Source organism: Corvus hawaiiensis, chromosome 5 (assembly GCF_020740725.1).
Source record: "Corvus hawaiiensis isolate bCorHaw1 chromosome 5, bCorHaw1.pri.cur, whole genome shotgun sequence".
NCBI lineage: Eukaryota > Metazoa > Chordata > Aves > Passeriformes > Corvidae > Corvus > Corvus hawaiiensis.
Genome location: NC_063217.1, coordinates 51117116 through 51137888, shown reverse-complemented (window position 1 = coordinate 51137888; position 20773 = coordinate 51117116). Strand labels below are relative to the sequence as shown.

The window sequence follows — 20773 nt, the reverse complement described above, 5'->3', positions numbered from 1 at the left end:
AGAGCTCCTGTTTACATGTAAGTGGGGTAAAGCTTCCAAAGATGACAGTAGTGTTCAACCAGGTTCCAAATTTTGTGCAGCCTTCCTGTTAGACACTTCTTGCAACAGTTACTCACTTTGCTAATGGGTTATCTAATAGTCCATGCACTGTTAGACCTCGGCTACGGCAAGAACAGCTATTTCAGAAGCTTTAAAAAGGAAGATACCAAATACCACTTCCGTTGATTTCAGAAAGTTTATTGCACCAAATGCCGCAAAGAAATTGACCAAAATGATAGCATACATAAACAACTATAAGAAAAAAACCATGTAGTTTGACATTGGTATTCAGTCATTCCTAAAAAAGCCTATGTTCTCCAAACATGCAATAGCAACACACATTTTTCTACTATGGAAAACTTGCCATGTATGTCAAATTACCTCATTTGACCTCAAACCCCACCCTCCGCCCCCCCAAAAACCACCCACAAAATAAAAAATTTAAAAAAGGAAACAAAAGGAAAATGTCTAGCCTATATTCAGTAGTTCAGACTTAATTTTTATTTGGGTCCTTTTAATTGAAGTAGAAGTTACATTTGAAGGGTAAGCAATCATTTTGCATAAACCTTATATACAAGAGTTTGATGCATCTGAAAAAAGTTTTTGACTTTAAGAGCAAAGATGCTTATAATAGGGAGTGGGGAAAACCAATCTGTAATTCTGGAGGATGCCATCAGAAATGTGAATTACAGGATCAGTGTCTATTAGTTTTTTGAGGACAAAAGTTGTATAGGTTAGTTCAGAGAGTACCTACTTAAATTAAAATGTTTAAATCTTGGTATTTTTTGGGGTTAAAGAATTAATTTTGATTAAATTCTACAATTTAGCGGTTCATTCCTCCCCTAGGTTTAGTCTTGCCTGAAAACAGCATACATTCTTTAAATTTCAGTGTGTAAACTGCATTTATGTGGGATTTTGGAAAGACTGTGCACTCCCACCTAACCAAGAAAGTATGTCTAAGTTTACAAAAAACCTACATAATACTGATAAAAATAACTTTGGAATATTTGAAAATTAAGCTACATTATCAATTTTCAACACAGCTGTACATTCATATCACTTTTCATCCTATTAAAATAAAACAGAAACATGCCCTAAAGATGTCTAAAAAACATCTGTAAATACTTACTGCCCTGTCATGCCACACCAATTTACATAAACATCAAGATGCTACCGAAAACAAGTTAAAGACTTCGAGTCAAAAAAAAGCCCTAGAAAGTGGAATCCTGTCAACTGAGGTAGTACATTTGGTGGAGGGGGAAATATGTAACTAGCTTTCATTAGTCTAAAGCCTTTTAAAGGTAAAAGAGCTTTCATTTTGAATTTTCTTTCCCCCAAACCTAAAACTGTGAGATTAAAATAGTTCAATGTGTAATTTCCAAAGAGCAGCAAAATGTTAGAGAAAGCAGCAAGAACTATAAAGTTTTAGCCTGGGCTGAAGAAAAGACAAGTGCGTTTGACCATCGGCTCCCATGCCACCACAAAATTAACTGATGTCTTGCCCAAAGGCAGGTTTTTGGGTTTTTTTAAACAGTTGATGTGGTAAAATCAGGTATTATTATTGATTATGGTATTAATCTTGAAATTACTGAATGTTTGCTGACCTCTGTCCTCTTTAGTAAACTCTGTGATAACAAAAGCATCTTTATGTTACCATATATTTCTTTGAAGAACTGTCAGAGTCTGTTCAGATAAAAACCCCACTTATACTTTAAAAGAACTGGACTGACTTTTAATGATCTCAGCTACTATTTAAGAGTGACATGAAATAGAGAAAGTACATGAGGATTTCTATATACACTCAGAGAAGCAGTTTCATAGTCTTACACATGCACACACATTCTCCATCAAGAGAGTACTTTAGGAATACGTGACTTGCCCTAAGGTTCTTTGTCTTAACCTTGTGAAATAGAAAGTAGTATCTGCTAAAAGCCATATGCAGAGATAAATTTACTTTCCAGCAGATAGGATTCACAGACCAAAGGTATGAAAAGTTTGCTTAACTATAAAGCAGGAGGAGAAAACCTGAACCATAGAAAGATTTTAGCCTTTTTAGGCAGAATACTAGGGAGAAATATGAAAATGCAATAAAAGAAACATTTGGAATGTCAGGTCAGAAAACCAACATAGAAGGAACAGCTTTAGAAGTGTTGAATCAGAGTATCAAGTATCCCTCCACATGGAAACAACCTCTTTTCACAGTAGGCCAGTCTACCTATTTTCCTCAAAAAGCAACACAAGGTTAATCAAGACCCCATCACATTTAAACAATTCACAACAAGCACATTTCATTATTTCAAATCATTGGAAGTTTACTGTAGAAAAGTCCAAACATCAATGTAGTAGGAAATAAAAACACTTTTAATAAAAGTGTGTCCCTTCAGTGTTAAAAATCTGTAACTACCAACAAGGAGAACTCACAACTGGTGACCAGGAGTTTCTTATTAGAATTCACTATTTTCAAGCAATTGTGTTGCCAGAAATTTGCTTGCAAGATGACAATTTCAGACACCGCATCCACAGCGGCTCACAACAGAATGGTCCAACACTGAGTTTTCCATTTAAGAATGTTTTGATCCTTTGTTCTCTCCTCGGTCTGGTCCATAGTTTCATATCCAGCTTAACAGTGCTTTATGCAAAAGAAGTATTTTTTACATTCATTTTAATCAACCACGTGAAAACAGTGAAGTACAAAATTTTATTTTGCTTTCTAGAAACACCAAAGGCCAATATCAACTAGTGGAGAAGTAGTTTCTGGTGTCAGAGTAGTTAACCTAGTAAGGAAAGGCACCTGGATGATAGTTCAAGACTTCTGTAGAATCAAAAAGGGTAATTGCAAACATTCAGAGTAATATCAAACATTGGGGGTTTTGGCCCCTACATTTCATTTTACTTCAAACAATGTTCCTCTTTTATTCCTACTCAGAGCAACAACTTGTAGCTGGAAAAACTAATACTTTTCACTAAAGGTTTGGTGTGGGTTGTTTGTTGTCTTGTATTTCCCCAATACGATTGTCTTCAGTTTGTGCCAATTGTTTGGTGTATGTACACACGGACACATGCTCACAGCACTGGCATCGTTCAGAAGTTTTTCAAATTCATACTCCTTGGAGATAGCAATATTTGATGACACCAAGACAAGTTTAGTTCCCAGGACCACAGTCATACAGCAAATCAACAGTTACTGAAGTTGCATCAGCAACAAATGTAAACTTGTAGCAGAAGTTCTGTAAGGCTTTCCCACAAAATCCCTCTCTTGGAAGTCTATTCCATTCCACTTGTAGCCATGGGCCCACTTGAATGCCTCCACATTAAAACAGTAGCAGCCACAGCTCTCAACCTCTTGTCCTTAAAGGGAAAAGTCACATCACCCTCACACACACATCCATTCCCACGTGGCATTTGGCTGCTGAATCCAGGTTCCTTGTTCTGAGCCCATCACTTCTACTATACAAAATCACGCGTATGCTCTGCAAGAAAATCATGTCCCACCTAATACACTTGTGAATAGGAATGCTATATACAGAGTTTACAGCTCCTCCTCCTCCTCCCCAGCAAAGAAACATGCACCACACCACACTCACAAGCATAGTATTACGAAATCCATTCTAACCCACTTGTTCTTTTAACTGGTTCTTCATGGTTTTGAGCAGCGTTTTGGATGGCAGCACCTGGTCTGCCACATAGTGTTAACTTTTGTCCTTTGAATAAAAATAAAATGCAAGGATGCAGTCTCTTGCTTTAAGTCAGAAGTGAGATTGTAAGAAAAACCTGAATGCCTTTTGTGTTATGTAAACTGAAGTCCTCCGATAAAACATCCGGTTGAAATCAGAATCGGGAGGTGGTAGAGTACAGTCATCACCTGCTTTCATCAGTGCTCCCCTTTACCAGTGTTTGGCACCTCTGTTCTTCATTCAACATTCCCATTTTCATAATTGTACTTTAAGGGAATGACTATCCTGAGAATTTAATTTATAAGAGTATTTGAGCAACATATGGGGAATGAGTACTTGCTATAGCAGCCAACAAAGGCAAGTCATTAGATTCAATCCTAGAAATTAAAAAAAAGAGAGACAGACTTTAAAATAATATACAGTCACTTTTGCAAGAGAAACACAAGATGATACTTTTCATCCACTTTAAAGAAACTGAAAGTGTCTTGCTATTACTAAGTTCATTGTTTAATTATTATTTATTGTCAGTACTCATATAATACCAGTAAAGGTAGGTAAATAATGCTTTTAAATAATAAACCAAGAAGTATGCTAGCACTTAAGTCAAAAGAGAGCAGTATCACATTCTGTACTTTATAATCTTTTGTGGTTTAAAGAAAAGACCTTTTACTTATTTGCTAAAACATAAGTCTTAGCATGTTATGTAGTCTTACCAGTGAGCAGGCACCAATAAGCCCAGTTTAACAAAGTACTAGATATCAGCTTACGGAACATTATGCATTGCAGGTTTTGAATATAACTCAGTTCACTACATAGTAGCACTTTCTTACAAAAATGACAAAAAGATAGCATTATTAATTATTATGCAATAACAGTTCAAGGAACATCTCTCAAGTGCAGTGATCAATTTCCAACCATTTCCAAATGTGAAGCTGCTCAGAGGCCAGAATGTATGTACATGTTTATATATATTTAACACATACACACACAGAGAAAAGTGCTTATTTCAGGATTTCACTATTTACAGCTACATTTCTGAGTATGAAATCTTTAACAGCCTGGAAAAAGATAAATTAGATTTAATCTATAGTGCTAAAAAACATCTTGAGAAAATGTATTTTCTTCTTCCCCCTTTTCTGCTGTCAGTAGGCAGATCCCTAAATGTTGTATGCCAATCAAGTACTATTATTAGAAGACAGCTGCTGATTAGGACACCTGTTTATTTTTCTACACCTGTTTTTTGAGACCCTCTATTCCCTTAAGATACAAATGCACCACCTGACCTTCCAAAAATTCTGAATTATTTGTTGGGATGAAGTTTTCATTAAGGAGATCACAACAGAAGAGAGTGTGTATGAATGCACGGATAACTTCCTAATGCCCAAAACCCAAACTCTCTGAAGACTTAAGAATGATAAGTATTTTGTTGTTGCAGTATAAATGTCTCCTCCTGATTTCTACGTAGCTCTGTAGAACCCATTTTTGCACCTAATAAGGCACATGAAAGAGTGCAAATCCTTGTGAGAACAAGCTGTCAACACTCAGATGAAAAGGAAAAATAACTGCCCCAGCTTTTGCCATTGCTTAAGACTGATACCTGGAATACTCACCCCAATACAATTCCTAGTTCTTTTACATGCACTCTTGTATGTCCTCGCAGATATTCTGACAGCATTTTGCTTTTGAGATACATCTCTTGCAGTCTATCCTCAAGATGCATTATGCACTGTAAACACAGATCAAAAACCTCAGAACAGCTTTTGCAATTGCATGCAAATAGTAGAGAAATGTAAGCTTATCGCTTCACCTTGAATCTTGGAAGATAAACTAAACCTCCACTCCAAAATCTAGAAGAGGCAATTGGATTTATTACAATTGTGCCATAAACATTAAAAAGTTATACTACCCCACAAACAGGAAACCCCTCATAGAACTGGGGCATTCCAGCTCTCTTGGGCAGCAAGTTTGTAGCATAAACTGCACCTCTATTTCCACTCAAGTAAGTCACTGTGTTTCTGCCAACTTAAACAGTTTTAATGAGGTTCAAAATTACTCAAGACTTCTTACTAAGAATCAAGCCAGAATTCTTGGATCAAGATGTCCTTGTTGTAAGTCAGTACTATTTTTCTGAAAGACTCAGTTTAGACAATAGTTTCTAAAATTACCATTCTAGCTCTAAGGCTCTAGTGCCATTCAAGAAACTAAGACTCAAGACGTGGAAGACACCAGTACCTTCTTCATCATAAAATTATAACTCTCTTGCTGACTGCTTTTCTGTAGCAACTAAGCTACAAATCCATTTTAGGCATTTGTTTTCATAATTCCTAGGTACTTCTAGTTTAAAATTGCTTAATCATTTGATGCTGGCTGCCAAAAGGTAATAGTTCAAGTTGAAACATCAATTTAATCATTCCACTTTTCTTCCAGCAGTGGAATGCTAGAAATGCATATTATTTTTAAATACAGTCATGTGCTTCATGGCAATTTCTCATATACCAACTACCAAAGAGCAGATGAACCTTGGCTTCAAGGAGACAGAAGGGTTATTCTGGCAAGACAAGGTCAGTCGGTAGCATGTCTTTGGAAGCTGGGTATGTGGGAAGTCTTATCAGGTATTTTGTTCTAGGACAAAGGTACATTCAATTTGATATATTCCTTCTCTTCACAAGGATGACCACTTCAAAAAAGCTAAATTAGTTCAGCTCTCTGAAATCAGGAGATGAAAGCAGGAAGCACATGCAGAACCTCACATTATCAAACATATAATCATCCAGCAGGCATAGACAGCAATTAGAAACAGTAGCAGCAAATAGCTTCAGGCCATCATCCCATGTACTGAGAGTTGAATGAAAACACTAAGTATTAGAAGCAAGACCTGGTGAAACCAGTTTTGTTAATTAAAAAACTAATGAGCAAAAAAAAAATAGACTCAGGCTTGTAGGTAGCCTAATATGCATTTTTCTGATCATCTGGAGCAAGATGAAGATGTTTAATTATTCTTTCAATGAACTAATATCAAGTCTTAATCACGGAAAATAAAGAGGCATTTTAAAAAATGTGCTACATGGTAGTAGAGTAAAATCACTGCCACCAGTGGAGGAAAGGCAGAAGCTTTTTGACAATTGTTTGATCAATTTGCTTCAAGCAAATTTTCACTCAAGTCATTATAATCATAACACTTCTGATTCCGGCCAAAAGGGAAGCAAGTGCTCTTATCTTTTCCATTACAGGTAACCCTCATGCAACAAGCCTATGAGCACTTTCCCAGTTGTTCAGGGGGGCATGCAGCTGAGTCTCAAAGTAGCAGTTCAACGTGTTTCAAGTCCATTATTTGTGTTAAGGATTATGGATTTTTTTTTTTAACTTATGAGGGAGCAAGTAAGGAAGAATCACACATTATTTTAAAAGAGGGGTTGTTAACATCATATGATCTATTCCCTTCTGAATACCAGCAAAGAATCAAAAGACATTTCTCCCCACAAGCTTGGTACATGAATCCATTTTGTTCAGCGTCCACAAGTCTTTTCTTTTTTTTTTTTTTTATATTAGCTTCCTCTGCAGTTTTTCTCACTGACCAAATGGAAAAAAAGTCAAGTAACTTCTAAAAATAGAAGAGTAGCTTAAACTGAGCTTAAAGGTGCAGGTAAAACTTTTGACATAATGCTGAAATGCAGCAGTTGCAATCAGCACTTTCCTCTCACCAGGGCATACTGCAAAGCTCTCTGCAGCACAATTATCAGTCTGAAGCGGCACAAGATATCACCACTTACCTTGCATCTAGTCTCAAGTTGGGTTGTTTTTTGTAGGTACCACTAAACCCCAAAAATACTTATTCATCTGAATAGTAACTGCATGTAAACAGATATGCACTCCTAAAGGAAACTTCAAACATACTGCATTGTGGTCATCTCTGATTGATATCAGTACATCAGTACATATGTTTACATACATAAATACAAATTTAAAGCAATAGAAATACTACTAAAAGTCACATGTCTCCTAGAGTTTAGGAACACTTAGCTTCCATGCAGTGACATTTTAGCAGAGTTGCAAAATCCACTGACAGAAGGATCCAAGTGTCTCTAACATGGATTATGAAAAATTTACAAACTACTAGCACTGTCACTTCACAGTTCCTTCTTGAAGGAAAAAGGAAATAAAAAGCCCTGAAAATCACTCTGCCTCCAGACCCCTCCCAAACCACACAAATCATATAGAAACTGCATACACAAATCCTAAGGTAACACTAGACAGAACACTTCAGTTACAAAATCAACTATTCTGTTTAAAAATGCCAGAATTTAAGGTGTGACTGTGCTAGTGTTAGGATACAATTTCAACCAGTTGCATACTTTTTGACACCCAGAAGAATCCAGAGAAAACACTCGAAAATGTACCCACATATTTTGCCTAGCACTTGACTTGAAGACTTAGTGTAATCAATACCACCAGTTTAACCCAAAACAGTGCCAACCAATACTATTTACAGCTGTTAGAGTTTAGCTCGATCTTCCTCTTCCATCCGCTGGCACAGTCATTACAAAGTATTCCTACAAAGTTTCTCAAGGCTATCACTGAAGGACAAATCAATTCTGTTAATTAGAAAAGGGGTGACTGCTGAAAAAAAACACTCCATCTCCCCTCACCTACAATCACGTGATAAAAGCTGCATTACAGTTACTGCAGTGAGACTTGTGGGCAATTTTGTTATAATCAGCAAAACCAGCATTACTGATTTGCTCTGATGAACTCCACTACAAATGAGGACAGGAAAGGATGCTGTGGGATAGGGAGTGTGCAATATGACAAAATAACATTCCCTGCTGCAACCCACCCATTCCCAGGCGTCTCATCCCATCAATCCCATGGAGCCATCGGCAAAGCTACCCAACACAGCACTTGCTAAAATATGTACAAAACAGAAGGGTCAAATAAACAGAGGCACAGTTAGTTGGAGGGGAGACAGAGGAGGCATCCATTGCATGGGGTTGAATAGAAACCCCAAGAATAGAAAGTTGTATGCCAGAACTAGGATTGGGTAGATAGAGACTTCAACAACTTACAGCGTAGAGAAGAGTGGAACTTGCACAAAAAATATAAAAAACAAATACAAGACTCCTAAACATAAACATGTGACACTAAAATTGCCTAAACAAATTAGGTTTTGCCACATGTATTTTGGAGTGGTTAACTTTAATCTGACCTATTTAATGTAAATTACAGCCAAACCAGTATCCATTACTGGACTGTAGCATGGATTCTTTTCAATATGTTGTAACAGCTATGCATTATTTCAGGCATTAGTTCATTGATATTGCAACACAGTGTACAGGACTCTGTGTTTGCTATCTGAGCTGAACAATTTTCATTAGCTTCAGCCTTCAATAAAGAAATACTTACGAAGTCAGCTGGGACGTTGAGTTTGTAAAGCTGTAAAATGGACTGCAACAGACTGGATACTTGACTCGAAACCAGAACATCCTTGCCTAACTTCATACTGTCCATCATCTTTCTCTGGCTTGTAGCTACTTGTACGTTCCATTTATCTGTGTCTGCAATAATGCAGACAGCTTCTGCTATGGGCTCATCTAGCACTGGATGCTGCAACAGAAACAAAATACAATTATGTGATACTTTCACACACATTTCCACAGCTTAGTTTGAAGTTCTACTTTTATTAACACTGAGGTAGCGAATAAGAAAGTGATTCAATGAATGTTTTTGTCCAATAGGGAACCAAAGGCATCTCAAAAAATGACAAGGAATACCAACTTCAGTGACAAGATTTACATTCAGCTACACTGGATCAGGTAAGTCTTAACTGCCAATTTGATCGAGACATTTAATTTTAATTAGTGCCTCAAAATCACTACTCCATTTTATTTTTCTCCATGTATTCAACTTACCCTGAAGAGATTAGTTACTTTCAAAATGAAGAGCATAATAATTACACTGATCCAGAGATGGTGGAAGCACATTAAATGTTTCAGAGATATGTGAGGGATTTTACTATGCACAATCAAGCAGGATGTAACAGAATAGTTAGGGTTGGAAGGGACCTCTGGAGATCCCCTATTCAACCCCTTGCCAAGGCAGGGTCTCCTAGAGTAGGTGACACAGGAACAAGTCCAGGCAGGTTTTGAATGTCTCTAGAGAGGGAGACTCCATGGCCTCCCTGGGCAGCCTGTTCCAGTGCTCTGCCACCCTCAGCATAAAGAAGTTCTTCCTCAGCAGCTGAGGTAGAATTTCTTGTGTCTTAGTTTATGGCCATTGCTCCTTGTCCTGTTGCTGAGCACCACTCTCTTAACACCTGCCTTTAGGATATTTATATGCATTAATGAGATCCCCTCAGTCTAGTCTCCTCTGAGAAATGTTCCAGTTCCCTAATTATCTTTGGGCCACTCCACTGGACTGTCTCCAGTAGCTCCTCATCCTTCTTGGCCTGTGGAGCCCAGGACTGGACACAGCACTCCAGATGTGGCCTCACTAGAGCTGAGTAGAGGGACAGGTTCACCTCCCTTGAGCTGCTGGAATGCTCTCCCTAATGCACCCCAGGATAGCATTGGCTATCCTGGCAGCAAGAGCTCTGTGGGCCCATGGTCCACTTGTCCTCCACCAAAGAAGAGACAGCATCATACTAGACCAATCTGATGCTGCTTAAAGAAGTTACATACACACACATCACTGCTCTGGATAGCACATGCAGTCATGCCAGCAGGATGATTCTTAACTGCTATAGAGAGAAGCTGCTGACAATTACTAGATAAGCATTTTAAATTGCATACTGAGGTCACACAGTTATTCCAGTGAAAGGTTAGTTATAAATTTTATAATTTAGGAGCACTTACAGTAGATAAAGAACACAACAAAGTTCTTATCTATAGACAATTACCTTCTGTAGTCAGTCATTTCTGCTACAGACTAGTATCATACAGGCCTCAACAAGACTTTACCTCCCTTGCAACACATGCCACTAAGTGGCAAAATAAGATGTTTCAACTTGCATATAATTTTTCTGGAATACAGGTAATTTTGTCTGCTATTGTGATGGAAACAAGAAGCAGATCAAGGGTTTTCTTCCTTGTTTGTAACTTGAAGTTGCAAACAATCTTCCTTGTGTCTATCTTTGAAGAGAAGCCTTAAATGTAATAAAGGAAAGCACATGATTCTTGCATGAACAGGCTTTTTTGTATATAATGAATTAAGGGCTTACATCTTCCAAGAAGGAAGACATGGCAGGTGTGGCTATTCAGAACAGGTAAGTAAAAAAAGTAACCTACTGAAATAACCTGCTTCTGTAGATTTCAGCAATATCACAACTCCTACTCTGACTCAGTACTTTAACTCACATGCATTGCATGAAGTAGATCTGCTAGTAGACACTGCTTGAGTTTTTCATCATTATTTATTCCATGCAGCACTAGATCAGGTATATATGTATGACAGTAACCACCCAGAAGTGATCTTCCAAAGTTTTTGACACATTGACTGCTGATGGTATTTGACCTGAAATACAGAAATACAAACCAGATAAGATTCTTGCTTGACAAACTGCATTCAGATTTCACATGAATGCAAAGTCATGCCTGCTTCTACTGCAAATATTAATCACCAGTTGTAATCCAAGATTACATAAATGTTCACACCAGTAAACATCTACTGGTGGTCTCTGAAAAAAAAATTTAAAAGCTGACATGAACAATGCATTGATTTCTTCAAATTTGTAAATAAGCAAACTTTTATGCACTAGAGTTTGTGGGATGTATGAGCTCCCTGTTCTGCAGCTTACAATTTTGCTAAATTTGAGTTCTTTTCAATTCTCATGCTTCAGGTGAGTCTAGAAACTGACCTTAAGCATCAAACTCCATGTGCACCTGTAATGCTTAAAAATTTTCAAATAGCATGCCCATATTTATTCCAAATCTGTATTTGACTTAATTATGCCAAATCTGAACAGTTATCTTTTTAATCAAAGTTTTGCTTGTCCTCAGCTGTTCTATCTACATTAAATGTTTCAGTCAGTTTACATAAAAAGTTTGATCCCCTTTTGTTAGCATTTGAAATATACCTTTGCCATAAAACTTCACACCCTGAACCTGCTCTGTCTCTGTTTTCTTTTTGCCAAATCTGTTTACAAGAATTCTAACCACATCACTGTCTGTTACTGATTTGTTTTGCAAGGAACTTAGTCAAGATCCCAGATGATTTCAGACTTGAAACTCTAAACAACTCCAAAGTAGCTACAGCTTTTAACTCCATTTAGTTCAGACTACTTTACCTTGGCAAAGGAAGTTCCACTTCTGCAAATTCTTCAAGTCGTTTGCTGATGTTATCGTGATGAACTTCATCAGGGATACAACAATCACCTTCTTCATCACTAGCTCCAAGAGCACTGTCTGAACTCTCATTCCTTGGAATGTCCCCTTCAACTCTGAAGGAGGTTGTCCTTCCAGAATCCCCATAGGGGACATCTTTAGCACCTACTTTAAGGGAATCCTGTTTGACAGCAGAATCTGCTTCTACGCAGTCAGAAGAATAGTTCTCCAGATTGCCAGAGCACAAAGTTCTATTTTCTTTCATGTTTGGCAATTTTACAGTTTCTATGTTATCCATGGGCAAAAGCAGTTCACTAGATACTGAGTCCATTAAATTCACTTCAGTTCCTTTACTTTCCATATGTTGGTTAGGTATACTTTCCTTCTCCTCACATGGTGGCATTTGTGCATAACAAACATCATGTTTACTGATGGATGTAAAGGCAGCTTCACAACTGTCTGCTTGATTCTGAGAAGCATCCACAGTCAGATTTGTGGAACTTGAGGCACAACGTATCACCTCTGGATTTTTAATTAATGCCTTCAGATTCTCTTCCATTTCTCTTCTATGAGTTTCTAAGTCTGACTCTGGTGATGCTGAACTTCCAATTTGAAAAGTGACCTTTTCTAAGTGTGAATTCCTGTGGCCAGACCTTTCAGGACAAGGTAGGGCAGACGACCTACTAGAAAACTGCTTTTCCACTTTTCTCTCATTCTGGTTCTTGTTCTTCTTTACATCCATTACATCCTCTAATTTAGATGACTCTTCAGAGTGGTAGGATACCATTCCTGTATCAGTGACAGTTCTTTTCCTACAATCAGCTCCTCCTTTACAGAAACTGCTAGTTAGACAGTCAACAGATGTTTCAGAACTCTGACTGGCCTTTCCTATTGCTTCCCTCTTTTCTTTTGAAGGGACTGGGACAGCCTGAGTGCTTTCTGGTTCATGCACCCACTCTGCAGTACTGTTGTTCTTACTTCCATCATTCTTTGGAGGTAGGATTGGAGGCACAAGAGCAGGTTCATTTTTAACAGTGACAACCACGTAATCAGACTCCTCTACCTCTCCCTTTTCTAGTGCAGTTGTGATCTTGCTTCCATTTAGCACTTGCTCTCCTTCCCCAGCCTTCTCACTCCACGTCAGCTGATTTTCCTGCAGCTCAGAGCACCGGATGAAGTAAGTGAGAACATAGAGCAAGCGCTGCACCAGCTCCTTGCGTTTTCCAACAATAACAGTTCGAGTCAATCTAACCGGAGAGCCTATGGCACCGTAGAGATCACCTACACAGGAAAGGAAAAATTACACAGGTTTATGTTGTGCTGTAATATAACCTATACTGCCTAAATTCAACGCATTTTGAAACACCATTTACTATGGACACAAATTAGACAGTTAATTTCTTTCACAGTAAATTCATAAAAGTTTTAAACAAAGAGTAACAAAGGAAGTCCCCTAATGCTTCTTACACCTGGCTTTTGTCCAGAAGTGTTTTGGTGTTCTTGTGAGGAATTAGCTGCTATTACTCATTTTCTTTCTGTTCAGAACCACTAAGTTTTTTATTTACACAATGTTTACAAGATACTATCATTTGGAAACTGACACAAGAGGAGGCGAAGAAGAATGTAGATCCAGCAAAACTCTGAAGCCAGCTATACTATTTTCTATTTTTCTACTAATTTTCTTTCACATCAAAATTATTCTGTTTTAGTGCAGTGACTTTTCTGTTAAACACAGGCATTTTTACCCAGATAAAATCTTAATTACATTTTTCAGGACTAAGATATCAAAAAAGAAAAACAGGAATAAATATTAGCTTAAAAGAGGTTTAGCAAAAAGAGGCATGTAACTACTTTATTGAATAAGGCACGTGCTGTGTATGTCGGAGCCAACCTCACTCACATGGAGCATTTAACTCTGACAGGGGGCAGTGGAGAAATAGAAAACCAAAACACAACTGCAATATGAAAGGTAGGCACTACTACAACATCATCCAAGTCCCCCTAAGAACTACTTATTTGCTACTTATCCTGAAGAACTGCTCTTTTAACAGAACTAAGGTCATATGTATCCTACTCGCAACGTATTTCTTTGGGAGAGTGGCAATTATCTTCCAGCTGCTTATAATCATCTATCAACTAAAGGGTTTCCACTCCAGAGTTCTGGGAGAAGTAAACATAGATAGCTGTAAGGGAATGTTCACATGGCCTATTGGACAAAGATCAGCTAACTCAAAAAGTGTCTATTCCTGGGTTGAGTTAACCCAGTTGTGTTCACCTGACACCCATTAGAGAACACTCACTAAATTGCCTTTGCTTAACCAAACTATGGCTGATCTCACCAGCACAGGGGAGACAGCCAGCAAAAGCTCAATTTTCTTCAGCCACCTTAAGAATGCAAAGCAGGCTTCTCTGCCTTGAGGCTTGATCAGATAGCTGCTAATCTACCAGACTGCTTTTAGGTGCTAAATCCCTCCTCTGGGCTGCTCAAATTCTCTTCTGGACAGAGCTTGCCATCAGGATTTTTTACTAGACCTCAAGAAGCAACACTACATTAAGAGTTATAAACAGAGCTTCAGAAAGGTTTCTTTCAAGGGCAAGGGGGCCCCTAGTTTCAACAGTAACACAGCAAAAAAACCCCAAAGAGCACATCTATGTCCAGCCTCCTCCTCACTATACAGAGCACGAAAGGAATAAGGCTCCCAGCTCCGTTCCTACAAAACAAGATCAGTGAGACAGTAATTCCATGGCTCTCTTACTGTCTCCCCTGCTAAGATCTGCCATTTCCCATAATGCCAGTGATGCACTGGAGAGGCTCCTGGGTGGTGGCATCAGTGGTGTCATCTTCCCTCAGTTAGGAACACCCTTCCAACCAACCCCAGAGCCTAACAAGCCAGCAAATTCATTCCTCAAGAACCAAAAGTGGGCTTCAGACTACTCAATTAATCTCAAAGGCTGGTAGGCCACAAGGACAAGCAATTTGGAAATGAAATTGGAATATGCTGCTTTACTTTTGAGTTGAGCACAGTTGCTATGGAAATCAGATTCAGGCTTCAGGTTCATTTGCACAATTGGCTTTTGTATAAATGCTAATAAGAGAATACAAAAAGTCAAAATTGTGATCTTCAAAACATACTAATAGTTGTTGTTAATACCATTAGGTTGAAGCTGATGTTTAAGAGACAGTACATCTTCCTGACAGAGGGACTTACAATTGCATCAGTATGTAATTGCAATTGATATGTAATATTTAATGAAAGTACAGGTCTGAAGGTGAAAAGACAGGCACATCAAAATCCTTTGTCATTTCCTTTTTTAAGCACCAAGACTAGATTTTTTTGGTTTTCCTCCCTCTGCCTAAAGAGGAAGACCAGCAGAGGGCAACATCTCACTTTCAACGACCAGTTTTTGCAACCACCCAGTAACAGCTTTTCCAGCTTTGTAAGAATGAAACAAAATCAGAGCATTTTGAGTTCAGGCACCGAGAACTTGGCAAGACAAGAAGAGGAACAGACTCTTGACTAGTCACCAGTGGTGACTCCTGGGAGCCACCACAAGAGCTACTACCGAGCTTACGCCTCCAGTCCAGCTGGTTTTCATAACTCCAGGCCTGGCTCTGTCCTCAACACCACGAGAACACTTCTAATTTCCCCTTCAGTCTAACCTCTGCACAGCGTTTAAAAGACACCTTAAACCAGGAAACAATTCACTACAACTACATGGCCAAAGTAGCAATCCTTACTTTCACAGAGGTTATTGAGAATAACAAGCCTAACTGAGACAATTAGCAAGAAACAGCACCAGCATCACGGAGTAAGTCACATCATTGCCATAGTGTGCACGTGTGTTATTTCACATGGCAATATAGTATATATCAGCTGAAGTGAAGGGCAGTCTGATGTCAGATTTGCATCTGCTGCCAAGAAGAGGAGGAACTGTCAAATACTTACCACTGACAGAATTATTTTCTCAGCTTTCATTCACCTACTCATTTGACATCAGTTATCTAGTTCCTTGTATCAAGATTATTTGCAACTATAAAATATTTGGCAGAGACCAGCCTGAGGCACAGAGCATAGAAAAAACTCTTGGTCCAAGCCCATTCATGTAACAGTAAGTGAATGGAGGTACTGCCAGTTGCCAGATTTCTAATCTATTGCCCTGCTGTCTATCCTAGCTATGTGAGAACTAAACAAAAGGAGGTAGCCAATTTCAACTACAAAGGGCCTCCAAGGCCCAGATAACTCCTCTCAATCCAGTCTACTTCATCTTGCTCTTTCCCAAACTGCTCAGACCATTCACAGCACTTGCACTGTCTTAATACTTCTGTAAGTTAACCAGACAGTGGAACAGAGGATGTCAACAAGTAACAAGAAGAATAAAAAGCAGGATATGCAAAGAGGCTTCCAAATGCTGATTAACCAGGCAAAAGACACCTATTGGTAGCTGCCAATGTGACCTGGATCACAAGTAGCTCTTATCTAAAAGGAGTGGATGCACAAAGCTGCTTGTTATAGAAAAATCTGAAGCTTTCCAAATCATACTGACCCAGCTGTGCCCACAGAGGGTTATATGGGTGAGATTTTGCCAGCATGTTCACAGACTGGGATGTGCGCTTCTCAGAGAAGGCCTTGATGGGAGGATGGTCAACTGGCATCACTGTTGGGACCCAAGCCAGGTGATATGTCAGCACTGCAGTCAACAAAGCAGCAAAGAACCTAGGGAAAAAAAAAAGTAAAAAAAAGTATGTCCAAAGTAACACCAGCAAAAAAACATCCCTTTAAATGCTTTAACATATGCACATGCACAGGGAAGCACACAAGCTTTTTCTTAAGAAAAAGGGAGTGGGGGAAGCTTACTGATTTTTGTTGATCTGTTCTATCAGAAATGTAAATTCTTTAAGAAAACGCTGGCATAGCTGATTCTTTTCCAGGGTGCTGGACATCATGTTAAGCCACACAGGCTCTGCAATCCTTGGAACAGAATATAGGTTCCAGATGGTAACTCTGCTCAAAGAAAATTCCCAAAATGTAAGTGTTAACATGCATATTTCAATTCGGCAAATAAATACAAGTAGCCCCTTTCCTCTTCTGTTGTCCACATTTTAATTTGTTTCTCATAAGATCTAGGAGACTAAACAAACTGGAAGAGTTTTTACTCTTCCATTAATTACTAGTGGCCAGAACACTAGTCTGTTTAATTCATACTATCAGAAACCTAGTGTCTTCATATGAATTACTTATTTGGCTTCCCTTTCTTGCATTCCCATGCGAATTTTATTCAGAGAAACCGTTCATAAAGAAATCTGAGGGGAAAAAGAACCCATTCTATTCATTGCACGGATTCAATTCCACATTCCAGATATCACAGAAACTCCATTCCACTAAAGCCTTCTCTCTCTCCTGGGCTGACTTTCTCAGCCTTTCACCATTCCTTCCTCTCTTAAGTATGGAAAAGAGAGCTTTTTACTGCAACTTTCTTGCCAGTTACATTGTTCAGCATCTATGGCTAGGAGTAGACAACTCATCTGCCTGAGTACATCAATCCACCCAACCATATAGGCATCAGCAGGAGCCAGCTCTTGATGAGATGTTTAGACTTTAAGTGACAATCCCAGGAACACGTGAGTGCAACAGAACTACTTTCATTCTCATTTGGAAAACGGCTGAGCTGGTTTTGATGAAGTTTTCTGAAAACATTTACCCAATACCCAATGCAGAAAATTCATACACACTAACTTCAAGACTGTCTAAAATACAAGACCTTACATTCAGTTGCTTATAACTGAAAGTGACAAATATCTTTCAAGGGGCATGAAAAGCGCTCTCCTTGTAATTCAGAATTCCATCAACTCACCTGAATTCTCCCAGGGCATCCATGACACGGCTGATATAAACCTGCACTCTCTGGCTGGATTCTGCTATTTTTCTACATGAGATCATGGCCTTGATTAAGAGTTAAAGACACAAAACAGCTGCTTAAAGGATTCACATTCTTCATCTTTTTAAGCTTCATTAACATGTCAGAATAGCTAACATTTAGCCCCAGTCCTATACAGCCACTCAGGACAGCAGTAAATGCCAGCCTCCCTCCACCTCATAGGAGGCCAATCCCTAATACTGGACAACAGGGGAGATGAGAACACTTCTGAGAGTAAAAAGACAGCAAGAAATATTTTGTCTCTCTCTTTTAGACACTGCATGAAAGGATAGAGTACCGTCATTTCCACAGCCTCTAGGGAAGTCAAGAAAACCTCATAGTGAAATATGGCAAGAAGGAAAGAAAAACCACACATAGCATAAAACTCTCCATTCTAATTCTGTCTAGAAAAGAAACTGCACCTCTTTCAGCAAATGCTGAGTTTCTACACTGGGCTCAAGCTCAAGACTGGATGTGTAAGGAGGGAGGCAAGCTTGAAACCACGCACCTTCTCCCACTCTTCATCTATCAGATTCTAGAATACCTCATTCTGATTGACATTTATTTTTCCACATTATGCCAAATTAGTATTCTGTACCTTTTCTATTGCATATTTCAGCTTGTTCATGTGAGACTCAAAAAGAGGAAAGTGAGAGAAAAAGAAATCCTGGAAGTTTCTCTGTGCTTCTTCTTTTTCAGGCAGAGAAAAGATTATGCTGATTGCAATTTTTTTCCTCCGAACCATTGCAGGATTGGAGCTGCAGCTTTCATCAGCCATACTAAACATTTCTTCAGTGGACCTGTAAGACAGATTTGTTAGGACAGTTACTTATATATTGAGAGATAATTCAGCTTCTGTCCATAGCTCTCTGTATAGTGGAAGGTAATTAATTTGTAGGGCTCCTTTGACAGCCTACATAAGGCTTTGCTGTCACATGTTTCTAAACAGAGGATACCTGACATTTTGATGGATAAGTCCTATCCTTGTTCAAATAGGAAAAAGACAATCCCCAGACAGGCCTGGTGTGAACACTTTCCTCTGAAACAGAACTATTAGATTTGCTCCTGGATTTATCTTTGAGGGAGATGAAGAAAAGGGAACAGATATACATCACACAACATCATAACCAAAAAAGGTTAAAGGTAACTTTGGGGCTGTGAACTGCATCCAGCACTCAAGCTCCTCTCTAGGTGCTCAACAGCACATCTATGATGCTCTTGAATCTGGACTGTTGCTCAGGAGGGAAGTTGGGAAATGTATACTCTATACTACCTATGTAGCTCCACCATACAAAATAAACACTTTCTATTTTAACTGAAGACAAAATGTCACCACTTAGTAATTCCTGTGAAAACACAAACTTAATGCCTACAAATACATGTTTGCCCAGCTCAAAGTTGTGAAGACTTCTGCTCAGAAAGGTTTATTTCCTGCTTAAAACCAAAAAAAAAAAATACCAGAAAGAAAAAACCCACCCATCCAGTGGCTATTTTACAACCATTATTATTTCCCCAAGTTCTGTTTATTTCCTTGATAGCTATGCCACATTTCCTTCAACTATTATGTTCCTTCTCAATATTACACATGGGTTGCTACTAGGATCAATAATGCTCAATGTTTTGATTATCAGCCTGGCCTGTGGATCAAAACACACCTTCACGAAGTTTGCAGATAATGTCAGATGGGGAAAAAAATGGTCAGTCAAGGGGAAGGCACTGTCCAGAGAGGCTGTGGAATCTCCATCCTTGGAGATTTTCAAGGTTTAATCAGAGAAGTTCCATAGCCACCTGCTGTAAATTCCAAGCTAGTGCTTTGCACAGGCAACTGATTTGGATGATATCCACAAGTCTCAGCCCAGCATAAGTTTTACTGTGATTATACAAAAAGCTGGCAATTCCCTCACCCTGTTCTTCTATAAATATTAGCCTAGTGGTGCTAGATATTGATACTGCTGGGTTTACAAAATTACTATTTTTTCCCTTGCTTAAAGCATCTTGATCAATTTAATGAAAAAACACATATATAATTTATATACATAAGTAAAACAGTATGGACAATATGTCTGTTGTAAGGAACTTCAACTGAATAATGGGTTTTAATCGACTGAGAAATTTAGGGGAAAAGGGTAAAAAAGACAAGAAACCATGGAGACATTCTGAGCAGCAGCTCATCTGGAAATAGCTTGGTTTTGGAGTTTCTTTGTAAGGTAAGACTGCAATACCAGTGAGTGGTAATTAAAACTTTGAAGTCTTTTCATATCAGAGTTATGTTGAAATGGAGTCTGTAGTATTTATAGAACACTATGAAGCAATTAACAAAAGGAAAGACTCAGGGCTAAGCATTCATTCTAAGTCCATTCTAAAAATAAGTGGTTTACAGTTTAATTGGTTTGGCAAAGTTAAATATACAAAAATTTCTCATCACAGAGGTATGAGTCCATGAACACAGGATAAAACACACAATAAAACCAGCTTGTGGGAAAACAGAGTTCAAGACAAAAACATAACCTCATTTGAACTTCAGAAGCTTGCATGCAGAGACAGAAATTCCCAAGGAAATCAGGAAAGGATGGTCAGTCAGCATCTAAGAAACATCACAAGCTTTTGTACTGCTTCCCAGGAACAGAAATTGAAGAATCTAGGTCTCAGAGAGAAGCCTTTTCAACAAAACTGCTAATCTAGCTTGCTTGCCAATCGACTATGTGGAGTTCCAACTAGACATCTTAATTTCTTTGAGCTATTGGCCTTTTAAAACATCAGTCACAGAGACTGTAGAATCTTGGCTGTACAAACTGGGGCGCAAACTCTGTGGCACTGAAGTGTTCAACC

At 38.6% G+C, this 20773-nt stretch overlaps 1 protein-coding gene across 5 annotated transcripts in view; it reads right to left on the bottom strand.

The window, feature by feature from the left end:
* Positions 1-221: 221 nt before the first annotated feature.
* The window catches only part of FNIP2 (folliculin interacting protein 2), a 50894-nt gene continuing 30342 nt past the window's right edge, over positions 222-20773 (bottom strand). For all 5 annotated transcript variants that reach the window (XM_048303523.1, XM_048303527.1, XM_048303522.1 and 2 more), the window contains 9 exons: positions 18543-18744; positions 17882-17970; positions 16885-17031; positions 16574-16743; positions 11992-13309; positions 11063-11219; positions 9114-9314; positions 5324-5439; positions 222-4090 (listed from right to left, as the gene is read on the bottom strand). In XM_048303523.1, coding sequence (XP_048159480.1) covers positions 4012-4090; positions 5324-5439; positions 9114-9314; positions 11063-11219; positions 11992-13309; positions 16574-16743; positions 16885-17031; positions 17882-17970; positions 18543-18744 — 2479 coding nt within the window. In that variant the 3' untranslated portion in view covers positions 222-4011. The remainder of the gene's footprint in view (positions 4091-5323; positions 5440-9113; positions 9315-11062; positions 11220-11991; positions 13310-16573; positions 16744-16884; positions 17032-17881; positions 17971-18542; positions 18745-20773) is intronic.